The sequence below is a fragment of the Chiloscyllium plagiosum genome, chromosome 4 (genome assembly GCF_004010195.1).
Source record: "Chiloscyllium plagiosum isolate BGI_BamShark_2017 chromosome 4, ASM401019v2, whole genome shotgun sequence".
Lineage (NCBI taxonomy): Eukaryota > Metazoa > Chordata > Chondrichthyes > Orectolobiformes > Hemiscylliidae > Chiloscyllium > Chiloscyllium plagiosum.
Genome location: NC_057713.1, coordinates 3175608 through 3196239, shown reverse-complemented (window position 1 = coordinate 3196239; position 20632 = coordinate 3175608). Strand labels below are relative to the sequence as shown.

The 20632-nt window shown below is 39.1% G+C and overlaps 1 protein-coding gene across 2 annotated transcripts in view; it reads right to left on the bottom strand.

Annotated features, from left to right (window-relative positions):
• ttc39c (tetratricopeptide repeat domain 39C) overlaps positions 1 to 20632 on the bottom strand; it is a 109249-nt gene that overhangs the window by 33587 nt on the left and 55030 nt on the right. The window contains exons 1-3 of one of the 2 annotated variants that reach the window (XM_043687606.1): positions 14942 to 15294; positions 13709 to 13823; positions 7780 to 8131 (exon numbers count right to left, since the gene is read on the bottom strand). In XM_043687606.1, the coding sequence (XP_043543541.1) occupies positions 7780 to 8131; positions 13709 to 13817 (461 nt within the window). In that variant the 5' untranslated portion in view covers positions 13818 to 13823; positions 14942 to 15294. Of the gene's footprint in view, positions 1 to 7779; positions 8132 to 13708; positions 13824 to 14941; positions 15295 to 20632 lie in introns of those variants that run through there. The other variant, XM_043687605.1, reaches the window with a different exon arrangement.

Genomic DNA, 20632 nt, shown 5'->3' with positions numbered 1-20632 from the left:
CAGTTGTGGAAGCAAGAGCATTGGGGACATTTAAGAGACTACTGGACATACATATGGTCACAGAAATTTGAGGGTGCATACAGGAGGATCAGTGGTTGGCACAACATCGTGGGCTGAAGGGCCTGTTCTGTGCTGTACTATTCTATGTTCCCACATATTTCTATAGTACACCTGATCAGGTCTTGGTATTTATCCACCTTTATGTGTTTTAAGACATTCAGCACCTCCTCCTCTGTAATATGGACATTTTTCAAGATGTCACCATCTATTTCCCTTCAGTATCTCCTATGTCCTTTGCCACAGTAAACACTGATGCAAAATACTTGTTTAGTACCTCTCCCATCTCCTGCGGTTCCATAGATAGACTGCCTTGCTGATCTTGGAGAGGTCCTCTTCTCTCCCTAGTTACCTTTTTGTCCTTAATGTATTTACAAAATCCCTTTGCATTCTCCTTAACCCTATTTGCCAAAGCTATCTCATGTTCCTGTTTTACCCCCTCCCGCCCGATTTCCTTAAGGAGTCACTCAATCTCTGAGTTGTATACCTGACATATGCTTTCTTCTTTTCCTTGACCCAAACCTCAATTTCTCTAGTCATCCAACATTCCTTACACCTCACCTTTCACTCTAAAAGGAATATACTGTCAAATTGCTGCCAGATTTCCATTCAGCCCCTCAAGCCTGTTCCGCTATTCAACGAGATCATGGCTGACCCATGTCTATCTCCATATACCCAACTTTGGCCTGTATTTCTTAATATCTTTATGATGTGCCGATTCTGCTTGATTATATTAAGTAATTCTGAAGGCAAACTCTCCCTCCCTTTTTGTATAATCAATAATTGTATTTATTAAGAAACCTGGTTTACAAAGTTTGTTGTCTAAAACCCAAAATAGATAAGATACTTAACTGGTCATCTTGGTCACTGGACAAAGTATTTTTATACTGAAAGCTGTAGAGTGCAGGGACTAGAGTGATGACTGAAAAATGTGTTGCTGGAAAAACACAGCAGGTCAGGCAGCATCCAAGGAACAGGAGAATCGACGTTTCGGGCATAAGCCCTTCTTCCTGAAGAAGGGCTTATGCCCGAAACGTTGATTCTCCTGCTGCTTGGATGCTGCCTGACCTGCTGCGCTTTTCCAGCAACACATTTTTCAGCTCTGATCTCCAGCATCTGCAGTCCTTACTTTCTCCTAGAGTGATGGCGCATTCTTCCATCCTCAGTTGTAACACGGAACAATTTATTCATTTTGTTACAAATGCTGCGCACTTTCAGATACAGAGCCTTTAACTCTGACCTCTTGCAATCTACAGCCCTATCTAATTGAGCATTCTAAAGTTCACACATATTTCCCCTTCCAAATTCACTTTGGTCATCATCACACTGAGGCTAATACATCCTTACTTTCCTTTGATACACCACATCTCCTTGAACATGGTCCCTATTGGCCTAGTATTTAGTTTAAAGCCCTCCCTACGGCCCAGTTATAAGATTTGCCAAACACTGGTCTCAGCACAGTTCCGGTGAAAGCCATACAGCTCCCTCTTTCCCTCGTATTGAACCCAGTACCCCAAATCAAAGCACATTTCTCCCATACCATTCTTTCAGCCATGGACCTATCCTTCTAAATCTTATTTATCCTGTACCAATTAACATAGATTGTAAATATCTGAGGTGCCAACACCAATCTTTACACCAGTCCACTGTTGTAAGTTGTTAAACAAGAAGGATTTTGAACTGTTTGAGTTGAGAAACTAGAAAAATCCAGACCTACAAAAACAGAGGTAATTGTAGAAGCAGGACTTGGGTTTCAGACAGGATAGTGGAACCATAATAAGCAAACTAAAGGAAAGACAGGTATGATGGTAGTAATTCAAGGCCCAGGTTAATGCCCTGGATACATTGGCTAAAACCTAACAAGGTAGTGCTAACAAGGGTGGAATTTGAATTCAATACATCTGTAATATAAAACTTGTCCCAGTAATGGTTCCCATGAAACTATTGTCTATCTAGCTATTTATTTATCCATTACTAAATTCAAGGAGGCTTTGAAAGAAGGGAAGGAGGTGGACAGGCAGATTGGTTTCTGTGCTACAAAACTACAAGGTGATGCTGAGATACAAAAGATTTGCAAATAATGGACAAATGCCACATGATCAAAACAGGGGTTGGCATGGCAACACCAAGGTTAACTCTATACTCTTCCACAAGAAACAGTTTCTTTGACAGCACCTAGAATAAAACCAGTTTTTGCAGGATATTACCAATTACCTGTACATGAATTTGACAGTACAAAACCAGATTCTTTCTCAAGGTTTGACATGAACGCATTGTGCGGGCATTCAGACTGATCAGAATTTTAATACTATACCCACAGCCTGATGGAAATATAATCAAGGTCATACAAATATTGGAAAGTATTTTACATTAAAGATTAAACTCTTTAAAAGCTATGTCTTATAAAAGAAAATCAAGGTGACCGTTGGCATTCATCAGAACTGAAATTATTTGCTTTAATTTTTCTCCAGTTAAATTTTTTTTTCAAAAAGCAAGCTTTCCACTTCATATGGCTTAGAAACACGTACTCTTCTGTAGATGTTTGTCAGAGAATTATTCATTAAGGAAGACAGACAGAATGTGAGATCAAGCGAAAGCAGTCAGGACAACTGTTCTATGTTTCCCTTGAGCATTTAAAAAAAATACAGGATGCTGTGATTATGCTGGTAGCAATGGAAGCTATGAAGGGTGTGTAGTCATCCAGGCCTTCAGTAAACTTTAACCATCAACATTTGCCTGGTTCCTGCCTTTTTTGAGAGACATTGAATAGCTCCAGCCAATACAAATGCTGAAACTAGTTTTTAACTTCAGTTTACAAAACCTTGCCCACTGATGAAGAAAGTGAATGCACTACAGCCAAGTTTTTGGATAACCCAAAAATAGATGGAAAGGTAAGCAGTGAGGATAACTTGAACAGCCCGCAGATGGATAAGGCATGTTAAGCATGTCAGCATAACCTTGCCATATGTAAGATAATATGATAAAACCTGAACTTATGCACTTTGGCAGGAAGAATAGAGGTGCAGTATGTTATTTAAATGGAGAAACTCCATTAAAATCTCCTGAACAGAGGAAGTTTGAACAGCTTGTGCACAAATAACAATGAGCAAACATACAAGTCCAGCGGGTAATATGGAGAAGGTAAATTAAACGTTGGCCTTTACTCAAAGGATATGGAGTATAAAAGTAGGGGGATTTTGCTAAAACTATACAAAGTATTGGTCAGACCGCAGCTGAAACACCACAAAGAGTTTTGGGCCCCTGATCTAAGGAAAGATATACTGGCATTGGAGGCAGCCTAGAGAAAGATCACTGGCTGATACCAGGTATGCAGAGACTGTTTTTAAGAAGATATTAAGTGGGTTGGAATTTAAACGAATGAGAAGCAACCTCATTGAAAGATGCAAGAGTTTTACAGGGCTTGACATTAAAGATGCTGAGAGATTGTTTCCCCTTGTGGGAGAATCTAGGACCAGACTGCACAATCTCAGAGTGAAGAGTCATTTACTTATACAGAGACGAGGAGGAATTTCTTATTTCAGGAGGTTAGTAAAGCTGTGGAATTCTTTATGGCAAAAGTGTAGAGGCTGTGTCAATGAGTATATTCAAGGGTGAGACAGATTTTTAATCTGTGAGGGAATCAAGCGTTATAGGGAAAAGACAGAAAAGTGGATTGGAGATTATTAGATCAGCCATGATTTTATGAGTTGATAAGCTGAATGACTTTTATTTGCTCCTATGGTTTATGTTCTTAGCATAGGAGGAGGCCATTCACCTCATCACGTACATGCAGCTCTTTGACAGGGTTATTTAATGAATCCCATTTAGTTCTTTCCCCATAGCCCTACAATTATTTCTTCAGTTCCCTTTTGAAAGTTACTTGTGAATTCACTTCCACTGGCCTTTCAGACAGCAAGTTTCAGATTACAATTCACTGCATAAATAATTTTTTCTTCGTGTCATGTGTGGGTCTAATCAGAGCTTTAAACAATGATAGCATGACTTCCATCCCTTGTATTCCAAATCACAAGGCAACTCCAAACTCCCATTATCCTTTTAATTTTTCTTATGCTTGCCCACTAGCTTTTAGCTATTTCTGTATTTGCTCATCCACAATTCTAAACTTCCAATTCTGGATTGCTTAAAACACTGTAGGTAATAGAGAACCCTAGATCTAACATAATGATTTCACTATAGGAAAGCAGCTGAGTTGACATTCCCAATAACACCAAGGATTCCTAGCCAACACTCAGTACTTGGTCTGACCACAGGTTCCCGACAAACAAAAATCATATTGTAAACAATGATAGTTCCTTTTTACAACATATTGGCCAAATTCAGATCAAAGATAAGTGGCTGTTTTATGACATGAATCTGGAAGCAACTAAATATTAGATACATTAGCCAAGCAGGGCTATGGTTAGCAGCTCTGCACCGTACATTAAGAGATACCATAATATTTCTGTGTACATGAATAGTACAAGAAGACTGGAGGATAGCAAATGTTGCTCCCTTGTTCAAGAAGGGAGTAGAGACAACCCTGGTAATTATTGACCAGTGAGCCTTACTTCGGTTGTGGGTAAAGTGTTGGAAAAGATTAGAAGAGTTAGGATTTATAATCATCTAAGATAAAAATAAGTTGATTAAGGATTGTTAATATGGTATCATGACAGGTAGGTCGTGCCTCACAAACCTTACTGAGTTCTTTGAGAAGGTGACCAGATAGGTGGATGAGGGTAAAGCCGTTGATGTGGTGTATACAGATTTCAATAAGGCATTTGATAAGGTTCCCCATGGTAGGCTACTGCACAAAGAAGACAGAGGGTGGTGGGTTGATGGGAAATGCTCATTCTGGAGTTCAGTTACTAGTGGTGTACTGCTAGGATCTGTTCTGGGTCCACTGCTGTTTGTCATTTTTATTACCGACCTGGATGAGAGCGTAGAAGACGGGTTAGCAAATTTGCAGATGACACTAAGGTCAGTACAGTTGTGGATAGTGCTGAAGGATGTTGTAGGTTACAGAGGGACATAGATACGCTGCAGAGCTGGGCTGAGAGGTGGCAAATGGAGTTTAATGCAGAAAGGAAGGAGTAACAGGAATGCAAGTACTGGGAGAATGGCAAGACTCTTGGTAGTATAGAGGAGCAGAGAGATCTCGGTGCATGTACACACTTCCTCAATGTTGCCACCCCCTTTGATAGGACTGTTAAGAAGGCATACAGTGCGTTAGGTTTTATTAGTAGAGGGATCAGATTTTGGAATCATGCGGTCATGCTGCAGCTCTACAAAGTTCTGTGCGGCCGCACTTTCCGAGTATTGCATCCAGTTTTGATTACCCTATTATAGGAAGGATGTAGAACCTTTGGAAAGGGTTCAGAGGCGATTTACTAGGATGTTGCGTGGTATGGAGGGAAGGTCTTATGGAGGAAAGGCTGACGGATTTAAGGCTATTTTCATTAAAGAGAAAAAGGTTGAGAGGTGTTAATTAAGACATATTAGATAATCAGAGGGTTAGATTGGGTGGACAGTGACAGCCTTTTTCCTCAGATGGCGATGGCTAGCATGAGAGGGCATAGCTTCAAACTGAGAGATGATAGATATAGGACAGATGTTAAAGGTAGTTCCTTCACTCAGAGGGATGTGGAATGCACTGCTTGCAACAGTTGTAGACTCGCCAACTTTACGGGACTTTAAATGGTCATTGGATAGGCATTTGGACGAGAATGGAATAGTCTAAGTTAGATAGGCTTCAGATTGGTTTCACAGGTCGGCACAACATTGAGGGCTGAAGGGCCTGAACTGCATTGTAATGTTCTATAAAAGTTTTAAAATAGGGAGTTAGACATTCACCTGTTAAAAGTTAAGATGCCAGAATTAGAAAGAAGGAAATGCAAGATTGAAAGAATTGTTTCTCTTCGGCTATAGTTGTGCCGGTTCACAAGCCAACACCCAAATATCCACTAACATTTAGTGAACACTGTGAGTTATAGATATTTAAATATAAGGAGGGTTTAGATGTCTGATTTCTCAGACAATGTCCAAAATGTAGTTGCAAATTGTTTTACGATGCATACAGAAGGCATCATCATAGGAACGTACTATGATTTAAATGGATTCATATATATTTTTAATCTGGTAAATAACACGAGTTTTTTTGTAACTAAATTTAATTATGAACTTGTAAATAGTTCTGTAACTACTGCAATTCCTTTTAAAAGTTTGAGAGTGTTTCTTTAGCAGCATTAATGGTTTTTGTAAATTTTGTTTGTCCACCTTAGGATGTCTTACGACTTAGCAAGCAAACTAATTGTACTTTAAGGTATGTTAGAAATTTCTAGCCAAGATTTTTTTAAACTTATAGGAAAACACTCATAGCTTGGTTTATCTGTTTTTCAGCAGTACTGAGAAGACCTAGGATTGCGGTAATTGTGTACAGCAGATGATCCCGAGAACTGGAGAATGTAGTAAAATTAGATTACATTAGAGTAAGGAGCTAGTGATAATCCCAGATATATTAGGATAAAACCATAAGAGGTTACTTGAACCTGAGTGCATTTAAGGTCACATGTATTAAAGCTCCAAGAAAAAGATATCATTGTTTCCAGACTTGAGGTTCAAGTCATAGTTGCCTTAAGTCTCCTGATATTTTAGGACAATTTAGTTCCTCTGGTGAGAGTACTGAACATGGAATGCTTTTTGAGATTTCTTTTTGGAATTTGTAGCATTTTGGTTTTATTGGGATTATACTTTTACTATGTATTTAAAACTCTTTGAACTTGTGTTATAAGTAAAGGTTTTGGTTTATTCTATCTTACACAATTGTTGAGCTAGTGAAATTCTGTTTCATCCTGAAAGTAAAATCTGTAACATTGCATGTTACAGATCAACTTACTAAAACCAAAATAAACAAAACATGACAAAATCAAGTCAGATTTCAGTTGGAATCAGAATTGTCAAATAATATTATCAGCTGGAATCATAACAATTGGGGGCTCTTTGCAGGATCTTTGAATCCACTGGAATTAACAAGGATCAGTCTCTTTCTTGAAGTGTTAGGAATGTTGAAGAGTGGATATAATGGAGGTATGACCACAATCCTCACTACTTCTCAGACATAGATCTGATATCAGAACTGGAGAATTGAAAATGTTACACTCTTGTTCCAAAGAGGTTGCAAGGATAAACCCTGCAACTACAAACCAGCCATTTAAACCTAGGTGGTGGAAAGGTTTTTAGAAATGACAATCAAGGACCAACAGCAGAAAAGGAATGTCAGCACAGCATTAATTAGAGGTGAATTGAATTTAACTAACTTGATTTGAGTATTTTGATGATGTAACAGTTGCTTATGGAGGATAACACAGCTTAAAAAAATAAAGGGGACAAGTAGCAACATGGATATGAGGTTGTGAAACATTTGCTCAACCAAGATCGATTTTGTTTCATTTGTTCGATTTGACACAAGATCAGCATCCTCAAATGCTAATGGTTTGTGCCAAAACAAAATCAGAACACATCAAAGATGACCAATAAGCTAACCTGCCTTAATTTTACCCAGCGTGTTCCCTTCCCTGAACCACTGTAATAACCTCCACAAAGTGAGCAGGAAAGATATTCCATGTGCTATGAAAACAAGAGGTATATTTTCACAAATGTATCATGCAATTGGTGCAATTATTAACATTTTTAAAGGAAAATCAAGTACTTGATACATGTACTCACGTAGCTAATGGAGCCTTCATGTCCTTACTTTCACTTGCATACATTAGGGAAGATAATCCCTGCAGACGGTCTCCAGGAAACCCCAGTAAGTTGATGATTTTCAGCAGGTTAGGAGGTACCATTGATATACAAAGATGGAAAAGCCCATAGCCAAAGCTGACAGCACCTTTCAGTCTACTTAGTGATTCTTCTTGTAGAGATACAGCAGGAATATGGTTATCATTAGCCCTATCAGACGTCAGAGATTCCTGAGATCTTTTTTTATGCATCATCTGTAGTGCATCAATTTCTGCATAACACTTATTGTAAATTTTCCATGCTTTTCGAAGGATCCATCCACCTTTAATATACGCTTTAGTTTGGAAGGAAAGAAACAAAATCTTTGTCAACCTTTTAGAAGCAACACTTAGTTTTACACCTCAATTGTGGCAAAATGAAGCTAAATTGTCTAAGATAACCAAGAAACACGAAAGTCATCCTGCTGCAGGAAGATGCATAGTAATCCCCTCATTCCCCCACACGCCGCCAATCTATTTCGTATTTCATGCTCAGTGCAGGACACCTCTTGATCAGTCATGGCCAGCTGGAAATGTGGCAAGAATGCTGATAACTACTGCATAGTGAGATGATGTGCAGATGCCGGTGTTGGACTGGGGTGAACAAGGTCAGAAGTCACACGATACCAGATTATAGTCCAGCACAATTTATTTGAAATCACAAGCTTTTGAAACGTTGCACCTTCATCAGGTGAAGCACAGAGAGGCACATAGGCACAGAGTTTGCAGCAGAGAGATCAAAAGATCAAACAAATGGTGTGAGTGGAGTGTTGAAAGGTTCAATAATAAGCCTTTGTAGGTGATCAGAAGTGTCAGACAGTGTGAGTAAAGTGTCAACAGCTGAATAGCAAGTGAAGGATAACCTATTATATGATTAATTGAGGCAGAGAGTTAATTACAAAAGATTAACAAAGTGGTGTGGGAGACGAACCAAATGGCTGAATCAGTTGTTGACACTACTCACACTGACACTTGTGATCACCTGCAAAGACTTATTATTCAATCTTTCAACATTCCTCTCACACCATCAGTTTGATCTTTTGATCTCTCTGCAGTAAAATCTGTGCTTATGTGCCTCTCTGCACTTCACCTGATGAAGGGGCAGTGCTCTGAAACCTTGTGATTTCAAATAAACCTGTTGGACTATCACCTGGTGTCATTGACTTCTGACACTTATGGATAAAATTGTATTGGCACCAATGTCACTCATAGGCCCAAAGACACAGAGGCACTTCAGTACTTATAATCTCTGAAGTTTAATTTAAAAATATGACATTAAACCAGAATTACTAATCAATTCTCTTTCACCAACTTCACCTATCAACCTTTCACTTTGGTTGCATTTACAATCCCAAGAACATATCTTACATAGGAGAGAAATTACTTTATTCAAATGGTTGTGAATCCTTGGAATTCTCTCCCTCAGGATGCTCTATCATTGAATGTATTTAAGGCTGGGATAAAGCTGGGATGTTTGATAACCTGGGAAATCAAGGGACATTTGGAGTGAGCAGGAAAGTGGAGTTGAAGCCCTGAACCAGTCATGATCACTTTGAATGGTGGAGCAGACACAAGGTGCCAAATAATCTTTTCTTCTTCTATTTCCTGTGATCTTTGAGTTGCAGGGGTGTCCTTCCTACTTGATAAATCCCATATGCTTAAGTGTATCCTAACCCAGTTCCTTCCACCAATAAATGGACCAGCCAAGTTACATTAGTACAGAAAAAGCTACACAATCTACCTCCAATGTAAATGTATACAGATAATCCTCCCTGCTCAGACAGACTAGCAAGAACTCCACAGAGGTGCCAGAGGCAGGAACATATATAAAAAAAATTAAAGGAAATACAGAATATAGGGGCCTTGATTCTTCAATTTTCAAAGCACTAGTGGGAACCATTACAAATAGAAGCTTTCTGAAGAATATCTAAATTACTCTTATGATCCTAGTTGATGGTATTACTGGACAATTCAGATCTCAGACTGAAATCTGGCTTGATATTTTTTTTCTGTCTTTTGTTTTAATTCCATGGACTTTTACTGAAACACAAATATAGTCCTGTAGATTTAGTTTTAACAATGAGAGAGAAGTTTCTTATGTGAAAGAAATAAAATCAAAACAGAACAAGTCAAACTGTTTTCATACAAATTAAGTTTCAAGATTTCCAAATGCACAGTAAAACACAATCCCATCAATTCTATATGCACTCCTTTGCAGTAGTCACAGCAGAGAGAATTCCTTTTTAACCACATCCTTAGAGCTCAACTGAATTGCTGTTTCAACTCCCAGCCTCAAGAATTATATAGCCTCTTTCTTGAATCTTCGTACAGCTGAGCTTAGACTTGCTCAGCTTCAAATAATCCATTCAGGAATTTAACCAAATACAAGAACTTCCAAACTAAATTTCTTATAATTAGGCAACATATTTCTCAACCATTCTAAACAATCATAGATTCATAGAATTCATACAGTGTGGAAGCAGGCCATTTGGCCTATCAAGTCCACACCAACCCTCTAAAGAGCACCTCACCCAGAACCACCTACCTATCCTATTCCCAAAACCCTGCATTTCCCATGGCTAATTCACATCCCAGGACACTAAGGGCAATCTAGCATGGCCAATGCACCTAATCTGCACATTTTTGGATAGTGATAGGAAACTAGAGCACCTGGAGGAAACCCATTCAAACACAGCGAGAATGTGAAAACTCCACACTGATCGTCACCAGAGGGTAGAATCAAACTGGGGTCACTGGTGCTGTGAGTCGGCAGTGCTAACCACTGAGCCCCATGTTGCCTTCTTCAGGAGAAATTACTTGACACATCCAGCTCCCACTTGAACAAAAAACAGATACACAACAGTTCTGAAGAAGGGTCACTGGACCCCAACAGTGACTCTGCTTTCTCTTCACAGGTGCTTCCAGAGTTTTTTTTAAATTTATTCATTCACGGGATTTAGGTGTCTCTGGCATTTAATTGCCCAACCCTAACTGTCCAGAAGGCAGTTCAGAGTCAACCATATTGCTATGGGTCTGGAGTCACATGTAGGCCAGACCAGGTAAGGATAGTAATTTCCTTCCCTAAAGGACATTAATGAACCAGATGGGTTTTTCTGACAATTGACAATGGAAGCATGGTCATTATTAGATTTTTAATTCCAGAATTTTCTTGAATTCAAATTCCACCATCTGCCGTGGCGGGATTCAAACCTGTGTACCCAGAACATTATCTGGGTTTTTGAAATAACAGTTCAGTGTTAATGTCACTCGGCCATCGCCTCCCCATTGCCGAATTCTTTCCAGTAATTGTTATTTTTGTTTCTCATTTCCAGCCCCTTCAGTTCTTTACCTTTTTTGTCAGCTTCAACTAGACTTCAGAAAACTGAACTGAAACTATAGGTCTTTTTCAAGCTATGGAACGTTCCCCAAGCCAAAAACAAAACATTTCCACATCCTTCCTAAGCCTAATACACTACAATGTTTACTTTGTTCAGTCATAAACTCTCTCAATATAAACAAATTCCCAATAGCCTCCAAGAACATCATCTCTCAATATTTTTCTTTAAAAACCATGACTTCGCGAGTTTTGAGAAGATTTGTAGCTCAGGTTGAGGTTCTGAATGTAGCTTTGCTTGCTGAGCTGCAAGGTTCATTTCCAGACGTTTCGTCACCCTACTAGGTAATATCTTCAATGGGCCTCTGGGTGAAGCACTGCTGCTGTTTATATGGATTTTTTTGGGTTGGTGATGTCATTTTTTGTGGTGATGTCATTTCCTGTTCTTTTTCTCAGGGGGTGGTAGATGGGGTCTAACTCGATGTGTTTGTTGATAGAGTTCTGGTTGGAATGCCATGCTTCTAGGAATTCTCATGTGTGTCTCTGTTTGGCTTGTCCTAGGATGGATGTGTTGTCTCAGTCGAAGTGGTGTCCTTCCTTATCTGTATGTAAGGATACTAGTGAGAGAGGGTCATGTCATTTTGTGGTTAGTTGATGTTCATGTATCCTGGTGGCTAGTTTTCTGCCTGTTTGTCCAATGTAGTGTTTGTTACAGTCCTTGCATGATATTTTGTAAATGACACTAGTTTTGCTTGTTGTCTGTATAGAAACTTCAGAAATCTGGAGAAATCAATAAGACCGACTTCCAAAAAATGAAACCAGGCAGATCCAACACACCACGCTTCTACAGATTATCCAAAATTCACAAACCAGGAGCCCCCCCCCTCAGACCCATAGTCTCGCTAACTGGAACACCGACTTTCAGATTGGCCAAGGAGCCAGACCAAAGACTAAAACACTTAGTAGAAGACTCACACCAATTCATCCACTCCACCTAAGAGTTCCTGAAGACCAAAGACACCAAGAAAGAAGAGGATGAAATAATGGTCTTCTTTGGTGTAACAGCCCTGTTTACATCAATCAACATTAACCTGGCCTGGAAACACTGACCACACTATTAGAAGACCAAAGACACATACACCAAACACCACTAACTTCATTAGCAAGGGCAGCATCATCAAGCTAGTGGACCTATGCCTAACCACACACTTCACCTTTAACAACCAAACCTACAGAGAAACCAACGGAACATCCATTGGATTTCCGATATCAGGATTCTTAGCAGATGCAGTAATGCAGAGACTCGAACAAATAGCTCTGCCAACCATCCAATCAAAACTCTGGGTCTGCTACGTGGATGGCACCTTTGTCATCACTAAACGAAACAAATTAGAGGAAACCTTCAAGACCATCAATAATACCCTTATTGGCATAAAATTCACTAAAGAGGAGGAAAACAACAACAAACTGCCATTCCTAAATGTCACAGTACAGCAAACAGCCAATGGGGAACTTCAAACCAGTGACTACAGGAAAACAACACATACAGACCAAATACAGAAGCAATCATCCCAACAGCCACAAACGAAGTTGCATCAGAACATTATTTCAACGAGCCAAGAGGAACTACGCAGAGCAGAGGAAAATCACCTATACCGTGTATTCAAAAAGAATGGGAACCCAATGAACACAGTCCGCAGATTTCTCAGCAACAAACCCAAACAAGCAGACAAGACAGGTCCAAAATCCCTAGCCACTCTCCCCTTCATCAAAGGCATCTCGGAAATGATTGCCAGACTACTCAGACCACCAACACATTGAAACAGCAGCTAATGAACTTGAAAGGCCCTATACAGACAACAAGCAAAACTAATGTCATTTACAAAATACCGTGCAAAGGCTGTAACAAACACTACATTGGACAAACAGGCAGAAAACTAGCCACCAGGATACATGAACATCAACTAACCACAAAATGACATGACCCTCTCTCACTAATATCCTTACATACAGATAAGGAAGGACACCACTTTGACTGGGACAACACATCCACCCTAGAACAAGCCAAACAGAGACACACATGAGAATTTCTAGAAGCATGGCATTCCAACCGGAACTCTATCAACAAACACATCGAGTTAGACCCCATTTACCACCCCCTGAGAAAAAGAACAGGAAATAACTTCACCACAAGAAATGACATCACCAACCCAAAGAAACCCAAACATATAAATAGAGAGCAGGAATCAGCAGCAGTGCTTCACCTGGAGACTCACCAAAGATGTTACCTAGTAGGGTGACGAAACGTCTGAAAATGAACCTTCCAGCTCAACGGGCAAACCCACATCCAAAACCATGACTTCAGAAAGGTTTAGGAGTTAAACTCCTTCATGGATACAAACCAAAACCCACATGCCACTATCTCATGCTCCAAATACAAAAATAAATGATATCAAAAATGTAGAAATCACACACCTTACATTACACTTTCAATACAGAAAAATTTAAATAATAATCTTAACCTAAAATGACAACATACCAGAAAGCTCCTGCTTTACAAAGGAAAGTACAGCAAGATAGACCTGACAGTCTGCAATGATGATTTGTCTTTGGAGTCTGTCAACATCCAATGCACTAGGCCTCTGCATATCAATCTGTTCAGCAAAAGGGAAAAAAAATAATTTTAACATGGTGTAACAAGTTTCAAGAGCTCAATTATGGTCAGCTTTGGTCTTCTCCAATGGTCAGATAACTTTGCTATTTGAGAAACACAACTGAGACCCATGGCAAGAAATACACAAAGATTGATGGTCGATCAAGCGTTGCCTCCAATAAACCTCGAGAATTCACAATAGCCTGTGATATTCGTTCTTCTGTTATGAAATTACTTTGTGTTTGCAACTATTGATAGACTATTTTTTTTCAATAAAATCTTGTCCTTAATAAGCAGGAGTAGCAAAATTAAACTTATTAATAAGGAGAATTCAGATGGAACATCTATTGTGCTACAACTGGTTCAGATACAAGGCCTTTGGTACGAAAAATTAGTTATTTGAGTAATATGTTTAGGAAACTGTAGAATTTGGCAAATTCCAAAAGCACAAAATATGCCAGGAAACAGCTCATATCTCTCATTCAATTTTAGTAATGATCTCTTCCTGTAATTAACCATAGTGGATTTGTAGTCATAATGTTACGTTGGATTTAAAGGCATTGACTAGGACTTGGTCCAAATTGTGTAAAATACTGCACTCCGGGGATCAAAGTAATACATCAGAATGTTAAAATGGTCATTCTCCCAAAGATCTATACAAATATGGATATTTGAAGTTTTATAGCAAAAGGTTTCAATGATGAGGTAGAAAGGGATCCTATAGATTCTTAAACTGTACAGCTTAATAATTTGAATTCCTCAGCACTAACTTTTACAATAACTTGCATTAATGTAATGTATTTAACATAGTAAACAGAAGAGTTAACAAAATTTTAAACCAAGTTACTCAAAGCTTGGTCAAGGTGCTGAGTCCTGTGGGATGTCTTAAATGACAAGGATGAAGTAGAGAGTCAGAGGCGTAGAAAAGGAATTCCAGGATTTATGGACTAGAGCTGCTAGCGATGGAATGATGAAAAGCATGGATTTGATTAATACAGAGGTCTCTGGGGCTGGAAAAAATTACACTAATAGAGATGAGGTCATAAGTGGATTTGAAAATAAAAATGAGGTTTTTTTAAAGAAGCAAATAAATGTTGGACTGGAAGCCAATGTACAAACCTGGCAAGCACTGGGATGTTGGATGAAATGAACTTGGTACAAGTGCAGCAAATGTTTGGATGAGCTCAAGCTTATGCAAAGTGGGATGTCTGGCAGAAAGAAACTCAATGCATGACAAACAGCAGAGGTTCAGCAAACGAGATGAGGCAAAGACAGGGATAAGTTTATATAATAAATAAATCAAATCAGATCTTTGGTTTTGCAAATAATATAAAAAGAAAAGTATTTTTCATGGACGCTCTCAAATTCTAAAGTTGCATCTATAATATAAAATTTTAGAGCCACTAAATTTCTATTTAAATTACATTGCTTAATTCAAAACATAAGGTAATTCATTTTTGAACAGGAAACCAACTTTGAATCAAGTATAAATAACTTATTCAAAGGCAGTTTGAAACAGAATTGTCGAGTTGTGGTTGCCCTTCTGTAAGAAAGCTGCAGCATTTATACTGTGGGTGAAGAAATTTAATAGATGTAATGCAGGGATAAGAGGAGATCATTTCATTTAGTTATAAGAGGTTTAGGATACACTTCAGAAGATGAGCTTTTTTCACTAGGGCACTGAAGGACAAGATGATGCTTTGACGAGTAATTAGGAGAAACTATTTTTATCAGTTGGTGTAAGCATAAACTTAAAGGTCAGCAGCAAGAGGCTGAAGGCAGAAACAAAGACTACTTTTGTACGTTAAAGAAGAATAGTGCTATAAGAACAGAGAATGTCCTACCACAAAGTGAAATTCATACTGGTTTTCAAATGAGCTAACAAATGAAAAGTTCACAACCATGATAGACAATACAAAAATTCTCAAATTATAAATGTGTGATATTAAAGATAATGAAATTTTATATCCCTATTACTGTGAAATGCTACTAGGCTTAGTGGCAACAATTTCACCTCAAGAATCTACACATCCTCAGCATTGAGTATTCAGCTCTTTGGAAGCTGTGTCAACATCCAGTGGGATATTTGCATCTGATCAAATGGCGTGTTCTCCACCATTCAATTCATTTCAGATCTTCAATTGGTTGAGACAGTGATTCTAACGGTTCATTATGCCACACCGATAGCTATATTTGGCAAAGGTCCAATAGATGCTGGATTTCCTTTACATTTGGATTTTAGTCATTTTAACTAGATTGCTACTCTTTCCAATTTCAAATCAATCTTAATAAACTCGAACAAAGATATCCAATCCAATATCAGGCATATTGACATGGCAGCACGAACAAAATAAGATTCAATCAGTAGACTCACTGCGCTCCCATCTATCTTTAAAGAAACGTATAATCATTGCTCGCCTTGTTCAGTATTTCTCAAGGAGTTTAACTTTTTGTGGCCCATACATATTAAATATGGGTGCTTGTGGAATGTTTACTTTATTGGCTTATCATATCCTTCTGCAAATAGAAGGGTTGCAGATAATCAGCAACTCTGACCTGGTGGGATGCTAAACTGCTAATAGCATCAACTGACACTCATTAGATTGTTAATGTATAAATAGAATAAATAAGCCTCTCAATGACAAACATGGGAGAGGGATGAAGGACGAAAAGGGCAGAATAAAGTATTCATCTGCACTTAGTTTTGGTTAATGGTAACCCCCAGGATGTTGATCGTGGGAATTCAGTGATGGTAATGCCACTGAATGTTATGTATGATGGTTGGAATGTCTCCTTTGGATATGGTCATTACCTAGTCTGTTTGGGCACAAATATTACTTGCCACTTATCATCCCCAAGCCTGAAGGTTATTCCAGGCCTTGCTGCAATTGGGCATGGACTTCTTCAGTATCTGAGAGGTCTAGAATGGCGCGGAACATTCTTCACAGATATTTGCACATCCCACCTCCGAACTTTAAGGTGGTGGGAAAGTCATTGATGAAGTAACTGAGAATTGGGCCAAGGACCCTGAAATGATATCTTGTGGCTTGCATTTTTAACATGGAGAAGCAGTTGAACTGTTGTAACCTATGAAGCCAGTTAGTCTGTTTGAGCTGGCACACGATCTGATAAGCAAAGTATTCTCAGCATCTTGTAAAATGCACTTTCAACAACTTAGCCCTACCATTTCTGCAGTTCCAACATGATACAACCACCAAAGTTCTTCCTGATTCCCCACCCCCAGGATTCCAAATGGACCGGGAATAAGCCTTTGTCCATTCTGGAAATCATCCCATCATACAGAACCATCCCCTACATCACAGATGCAACACCAGTTCTTTCACCTCCTTCCTTCATACAGTCCAAGGCACAAAACACTCCTTCCAAATTTAACTATTAATTACTTGTAATTATAGAGTAATTGAGATGTACAGCACGGAAACAGACCCCTCGGTCCAACCCGTCCATGCCGATCAGATATCCTAACTCAATCTAGTCCCACCTGCCAGCACCCAGCCTATATCCCTCCAAACCCTTCCCATTCAGATACCCATCCAGATGCCTTTTAAATGTTGCAATTGTACTAGCCTCCAGCAGCTCATTCCACACACGCACCATCCTCTGTGTGAAACAGTTGCCCCTTAGGTCTCTCTTACATCTTTCTCCTCTCTCACTAAACCTATGCCCTCTAGGTCTGGACTCCCCCACACCAGGGAAAAGACTTTAGCTAATTATCCTATCCATGCCCCTCATGATTTTATAAACCTCCATAAGGTCACCCCTTAGTCGCCGATGCTCCAGAGAAAACAGCCCCAGCTTATTCAGCCTCTCCCTCCAGCTCAAATCCTCCAACCCTGGCAACATCCTTGTAAATCTTTTCTGAACCCTTTCAAGTTTCACAACATCTTTCCAATAGAAAGGAGACCAGAACTGCATGCAATATTCCAGCAGTGGCTTAACCAATGTCCTGTACAGCCGCAACATGACCTCCCAACTCCTGTACTCAATACTCTGACCAATAAAGGAATGTATACCAAATGCCACCTTCAGTATCCTATCTACGTGGGACTCCACTTTCAAGGAGCTATGATCCTGTACTCCAAGGTCTCTTTGTTCAGCAACATTCCCTAGGACTTTACCATTCAGTGTATAAGTCCTGATAAGATTTGCTTTCCCAAAATGCAGCACCTCGCATTTATCTGAATTAAACTCCATCTGCCACTTCTCAGCCCATCTAATCAAGATCCCGTTGTAATCGGAGGTAACCTTCTTCGCTGTCCACTACACCTCCAATTTTAGTGTCACCTGAAAACTTAATAACTATACCTCTTATGCTCACATCCAAATTCTTTCAAGTTAGTATACTGTTTCACTTCAGAAGGTTGGACTAATTCTTCTCCTAGTCCCACTCCTCCACTAGACATGACAAAGCTTGAATTTAAAAAGAAAGATTATAATCCCAATTAAAAATTAGACAATATAGCTCAGTACGATAAACAAGTCAATCAAGTTCTTTAAGTCTTTTTTATTTATTCATGGGATGAGGATGTTGCTGGCTGGACCAACATTTGTTGTCCTTCCCTAATCACCAGAGAGCAGTTTGAATTAGAATTAGATTTTTATTGTCACGTGCACTCAAGTATAGAAATAAATGAGTACAGTGAAAAGTGTATGAAGTCGTCATTCTCCGCTGCCATCTTGGTTACAAAACCAGAACTTTTTTTTAAAAAAATCAACAACAGAAATAAAAGAAAGCCAAAAGGTAAGCAAAACATCCACACCTTAAAGTCTAAGTCTTATTGCTATAAAAGGTGTTTGGAACCACTAATGCAGATATCCAGGCCTAGTAACGGCCTGAAGTCTTGGTCGGCTTACAAGTCTCACATCAAGTGCTGGGAGGAGCCATGTTTTTGCTGCCACCATCTTCGCTCGTTGGAGCAGCTTTACTATTGCCACCACTGGCCCCAAAACGATGGGAGGAGCCATATCCTTGCTGTTGCCACCGCTTCCAATCGCTGGGAGCAATGGTGTTCACTGCGTCAGAGTGACGGGAATCTGCCCTTGTGCCGATGCCGCTGATTAACCCGCTGCCAAAGGCTTTAAAGGAAAGAAAAACAAGAAAACGAAACAGCAAAAAAGAAAAAGAGCAAAAGTAAAAAAGGAAGAAAAAGAAAGCAAGCAGATAGGAGCAGACGAGCCCCGGACTTTCTCAGGAGCCCACGCGTAGCCCTGCTACTCCACTGTCATCTGGTATTTAAGAGTCAGCCACATTGCTGTGGATCTGGAGTCATGTATGAACCAGACCAGGTAAGGAAGGTAATTTTTTTCCCTAAAAGGACATTAGTGAACCAGAAGGGTTTTTCTGACAATCAACAATGGAATTGTGTTCATTAGACTCTTAATTCCAGATTTTAAAAAAAATTGAATTCAAATTCCACAATCTGCTAGTGCAGGATTCAAACCCAGATTCCCATAACATTACTTGGGTCACTAGATTAACAGTCCAGTGATAATACCACTAGGCCATCACCTCATCAACAAAAAGTTCTTAAATAATTAACTCATTTCATTGCAAAAATCTCACAAATGCAAATTCTGCAGTCTTAAATTGTTCACAGATTGTCCAAGTGCTGTCTATAACTGAAGTCACTTTCCACAGAAGGTGAATTCAAGTCTCTCCACAACAACTTCAGCTCATTGCAAATGCAATGTTTTTGCTGCTGCAGACAATGTCCTCTGCTTTGTAAAGCTGAAGAGACACACACCCAAACAATAGTTTTATAATTTAATGAATCGATACATCCAGCCTGTGGCAGCATAAATTAATATTTTCGGTAACACATCTCCATAACAATACGAAGTTTGCTTCCCACAATGTGATTTCCTTTGCACTGACGAGTCCTAATGTGGGTTGGGGGGATTGATTTATTAAATCATTCAGTCAACAAACAGGACTAAACCTTCCAGATTGCCTTTCATCTTAATTCTCACCCCAATTTCCTGTTTGTGGGCTCCATCACTGTTTCAAGGAAGCTTAGCAGAAGTTAGTGTTTCAGCTAAGCACTTTACAGATTTTTGCATTTAATGAGTTCAACAATTTGAAATCACAACCAATGCACCCAAGTTTTGGATAGAAGAGATTATTATTATTTCTACTGACACCTCCTCTAGACATATCTTGTGTTTCTTTACTTGTACTATTATCATCTCCTTTTACCTTACATCTTCATTTGTTTTGCCATCCAATCTGTCCCACCAATTTTATTTTATATTTTATATCTCTATTTCTTTTTCATCTGAACAAACAACCAATTTACACTGGGCCTCAAATCTGTTTCCTTGCCTCCTCCTTCACTTCTCGGCAGTTAAGAGTCAACCACATTGCTGCAGGTCTGGAATCACGTGTAGACCAGGTAAGGACAGCAGTTAGATTCCCTAAAGGAAGTCAGTGAATCAGATGGCTTTTTCTGACAGTCAACAATGGTTGCATAGTCATCATTAGTCACTTAAATCCAGATTCTAATTGAATTCAAATTTCACAAACTGCCATGGCAGGATCTGAACCCAGATCCCAAAAACACTATCTGGGTCTCTGGATTAATGAACCAGCAATAATGCCACTTGGCCATCAATGATAAAATGGATAGCAAAGAAACAGCAGAATAATAAAGAACTGATTCAGTTGTCTTCATGGAAGACAACCAAATAAATTCTCAGGAAGGCTGAGGAATTTAAATAAATTACAACAAGAGTAATGCTGAGTAATTAATGGGACTGAAAACTAATACATCCCCCAGTGCCTAATAATCT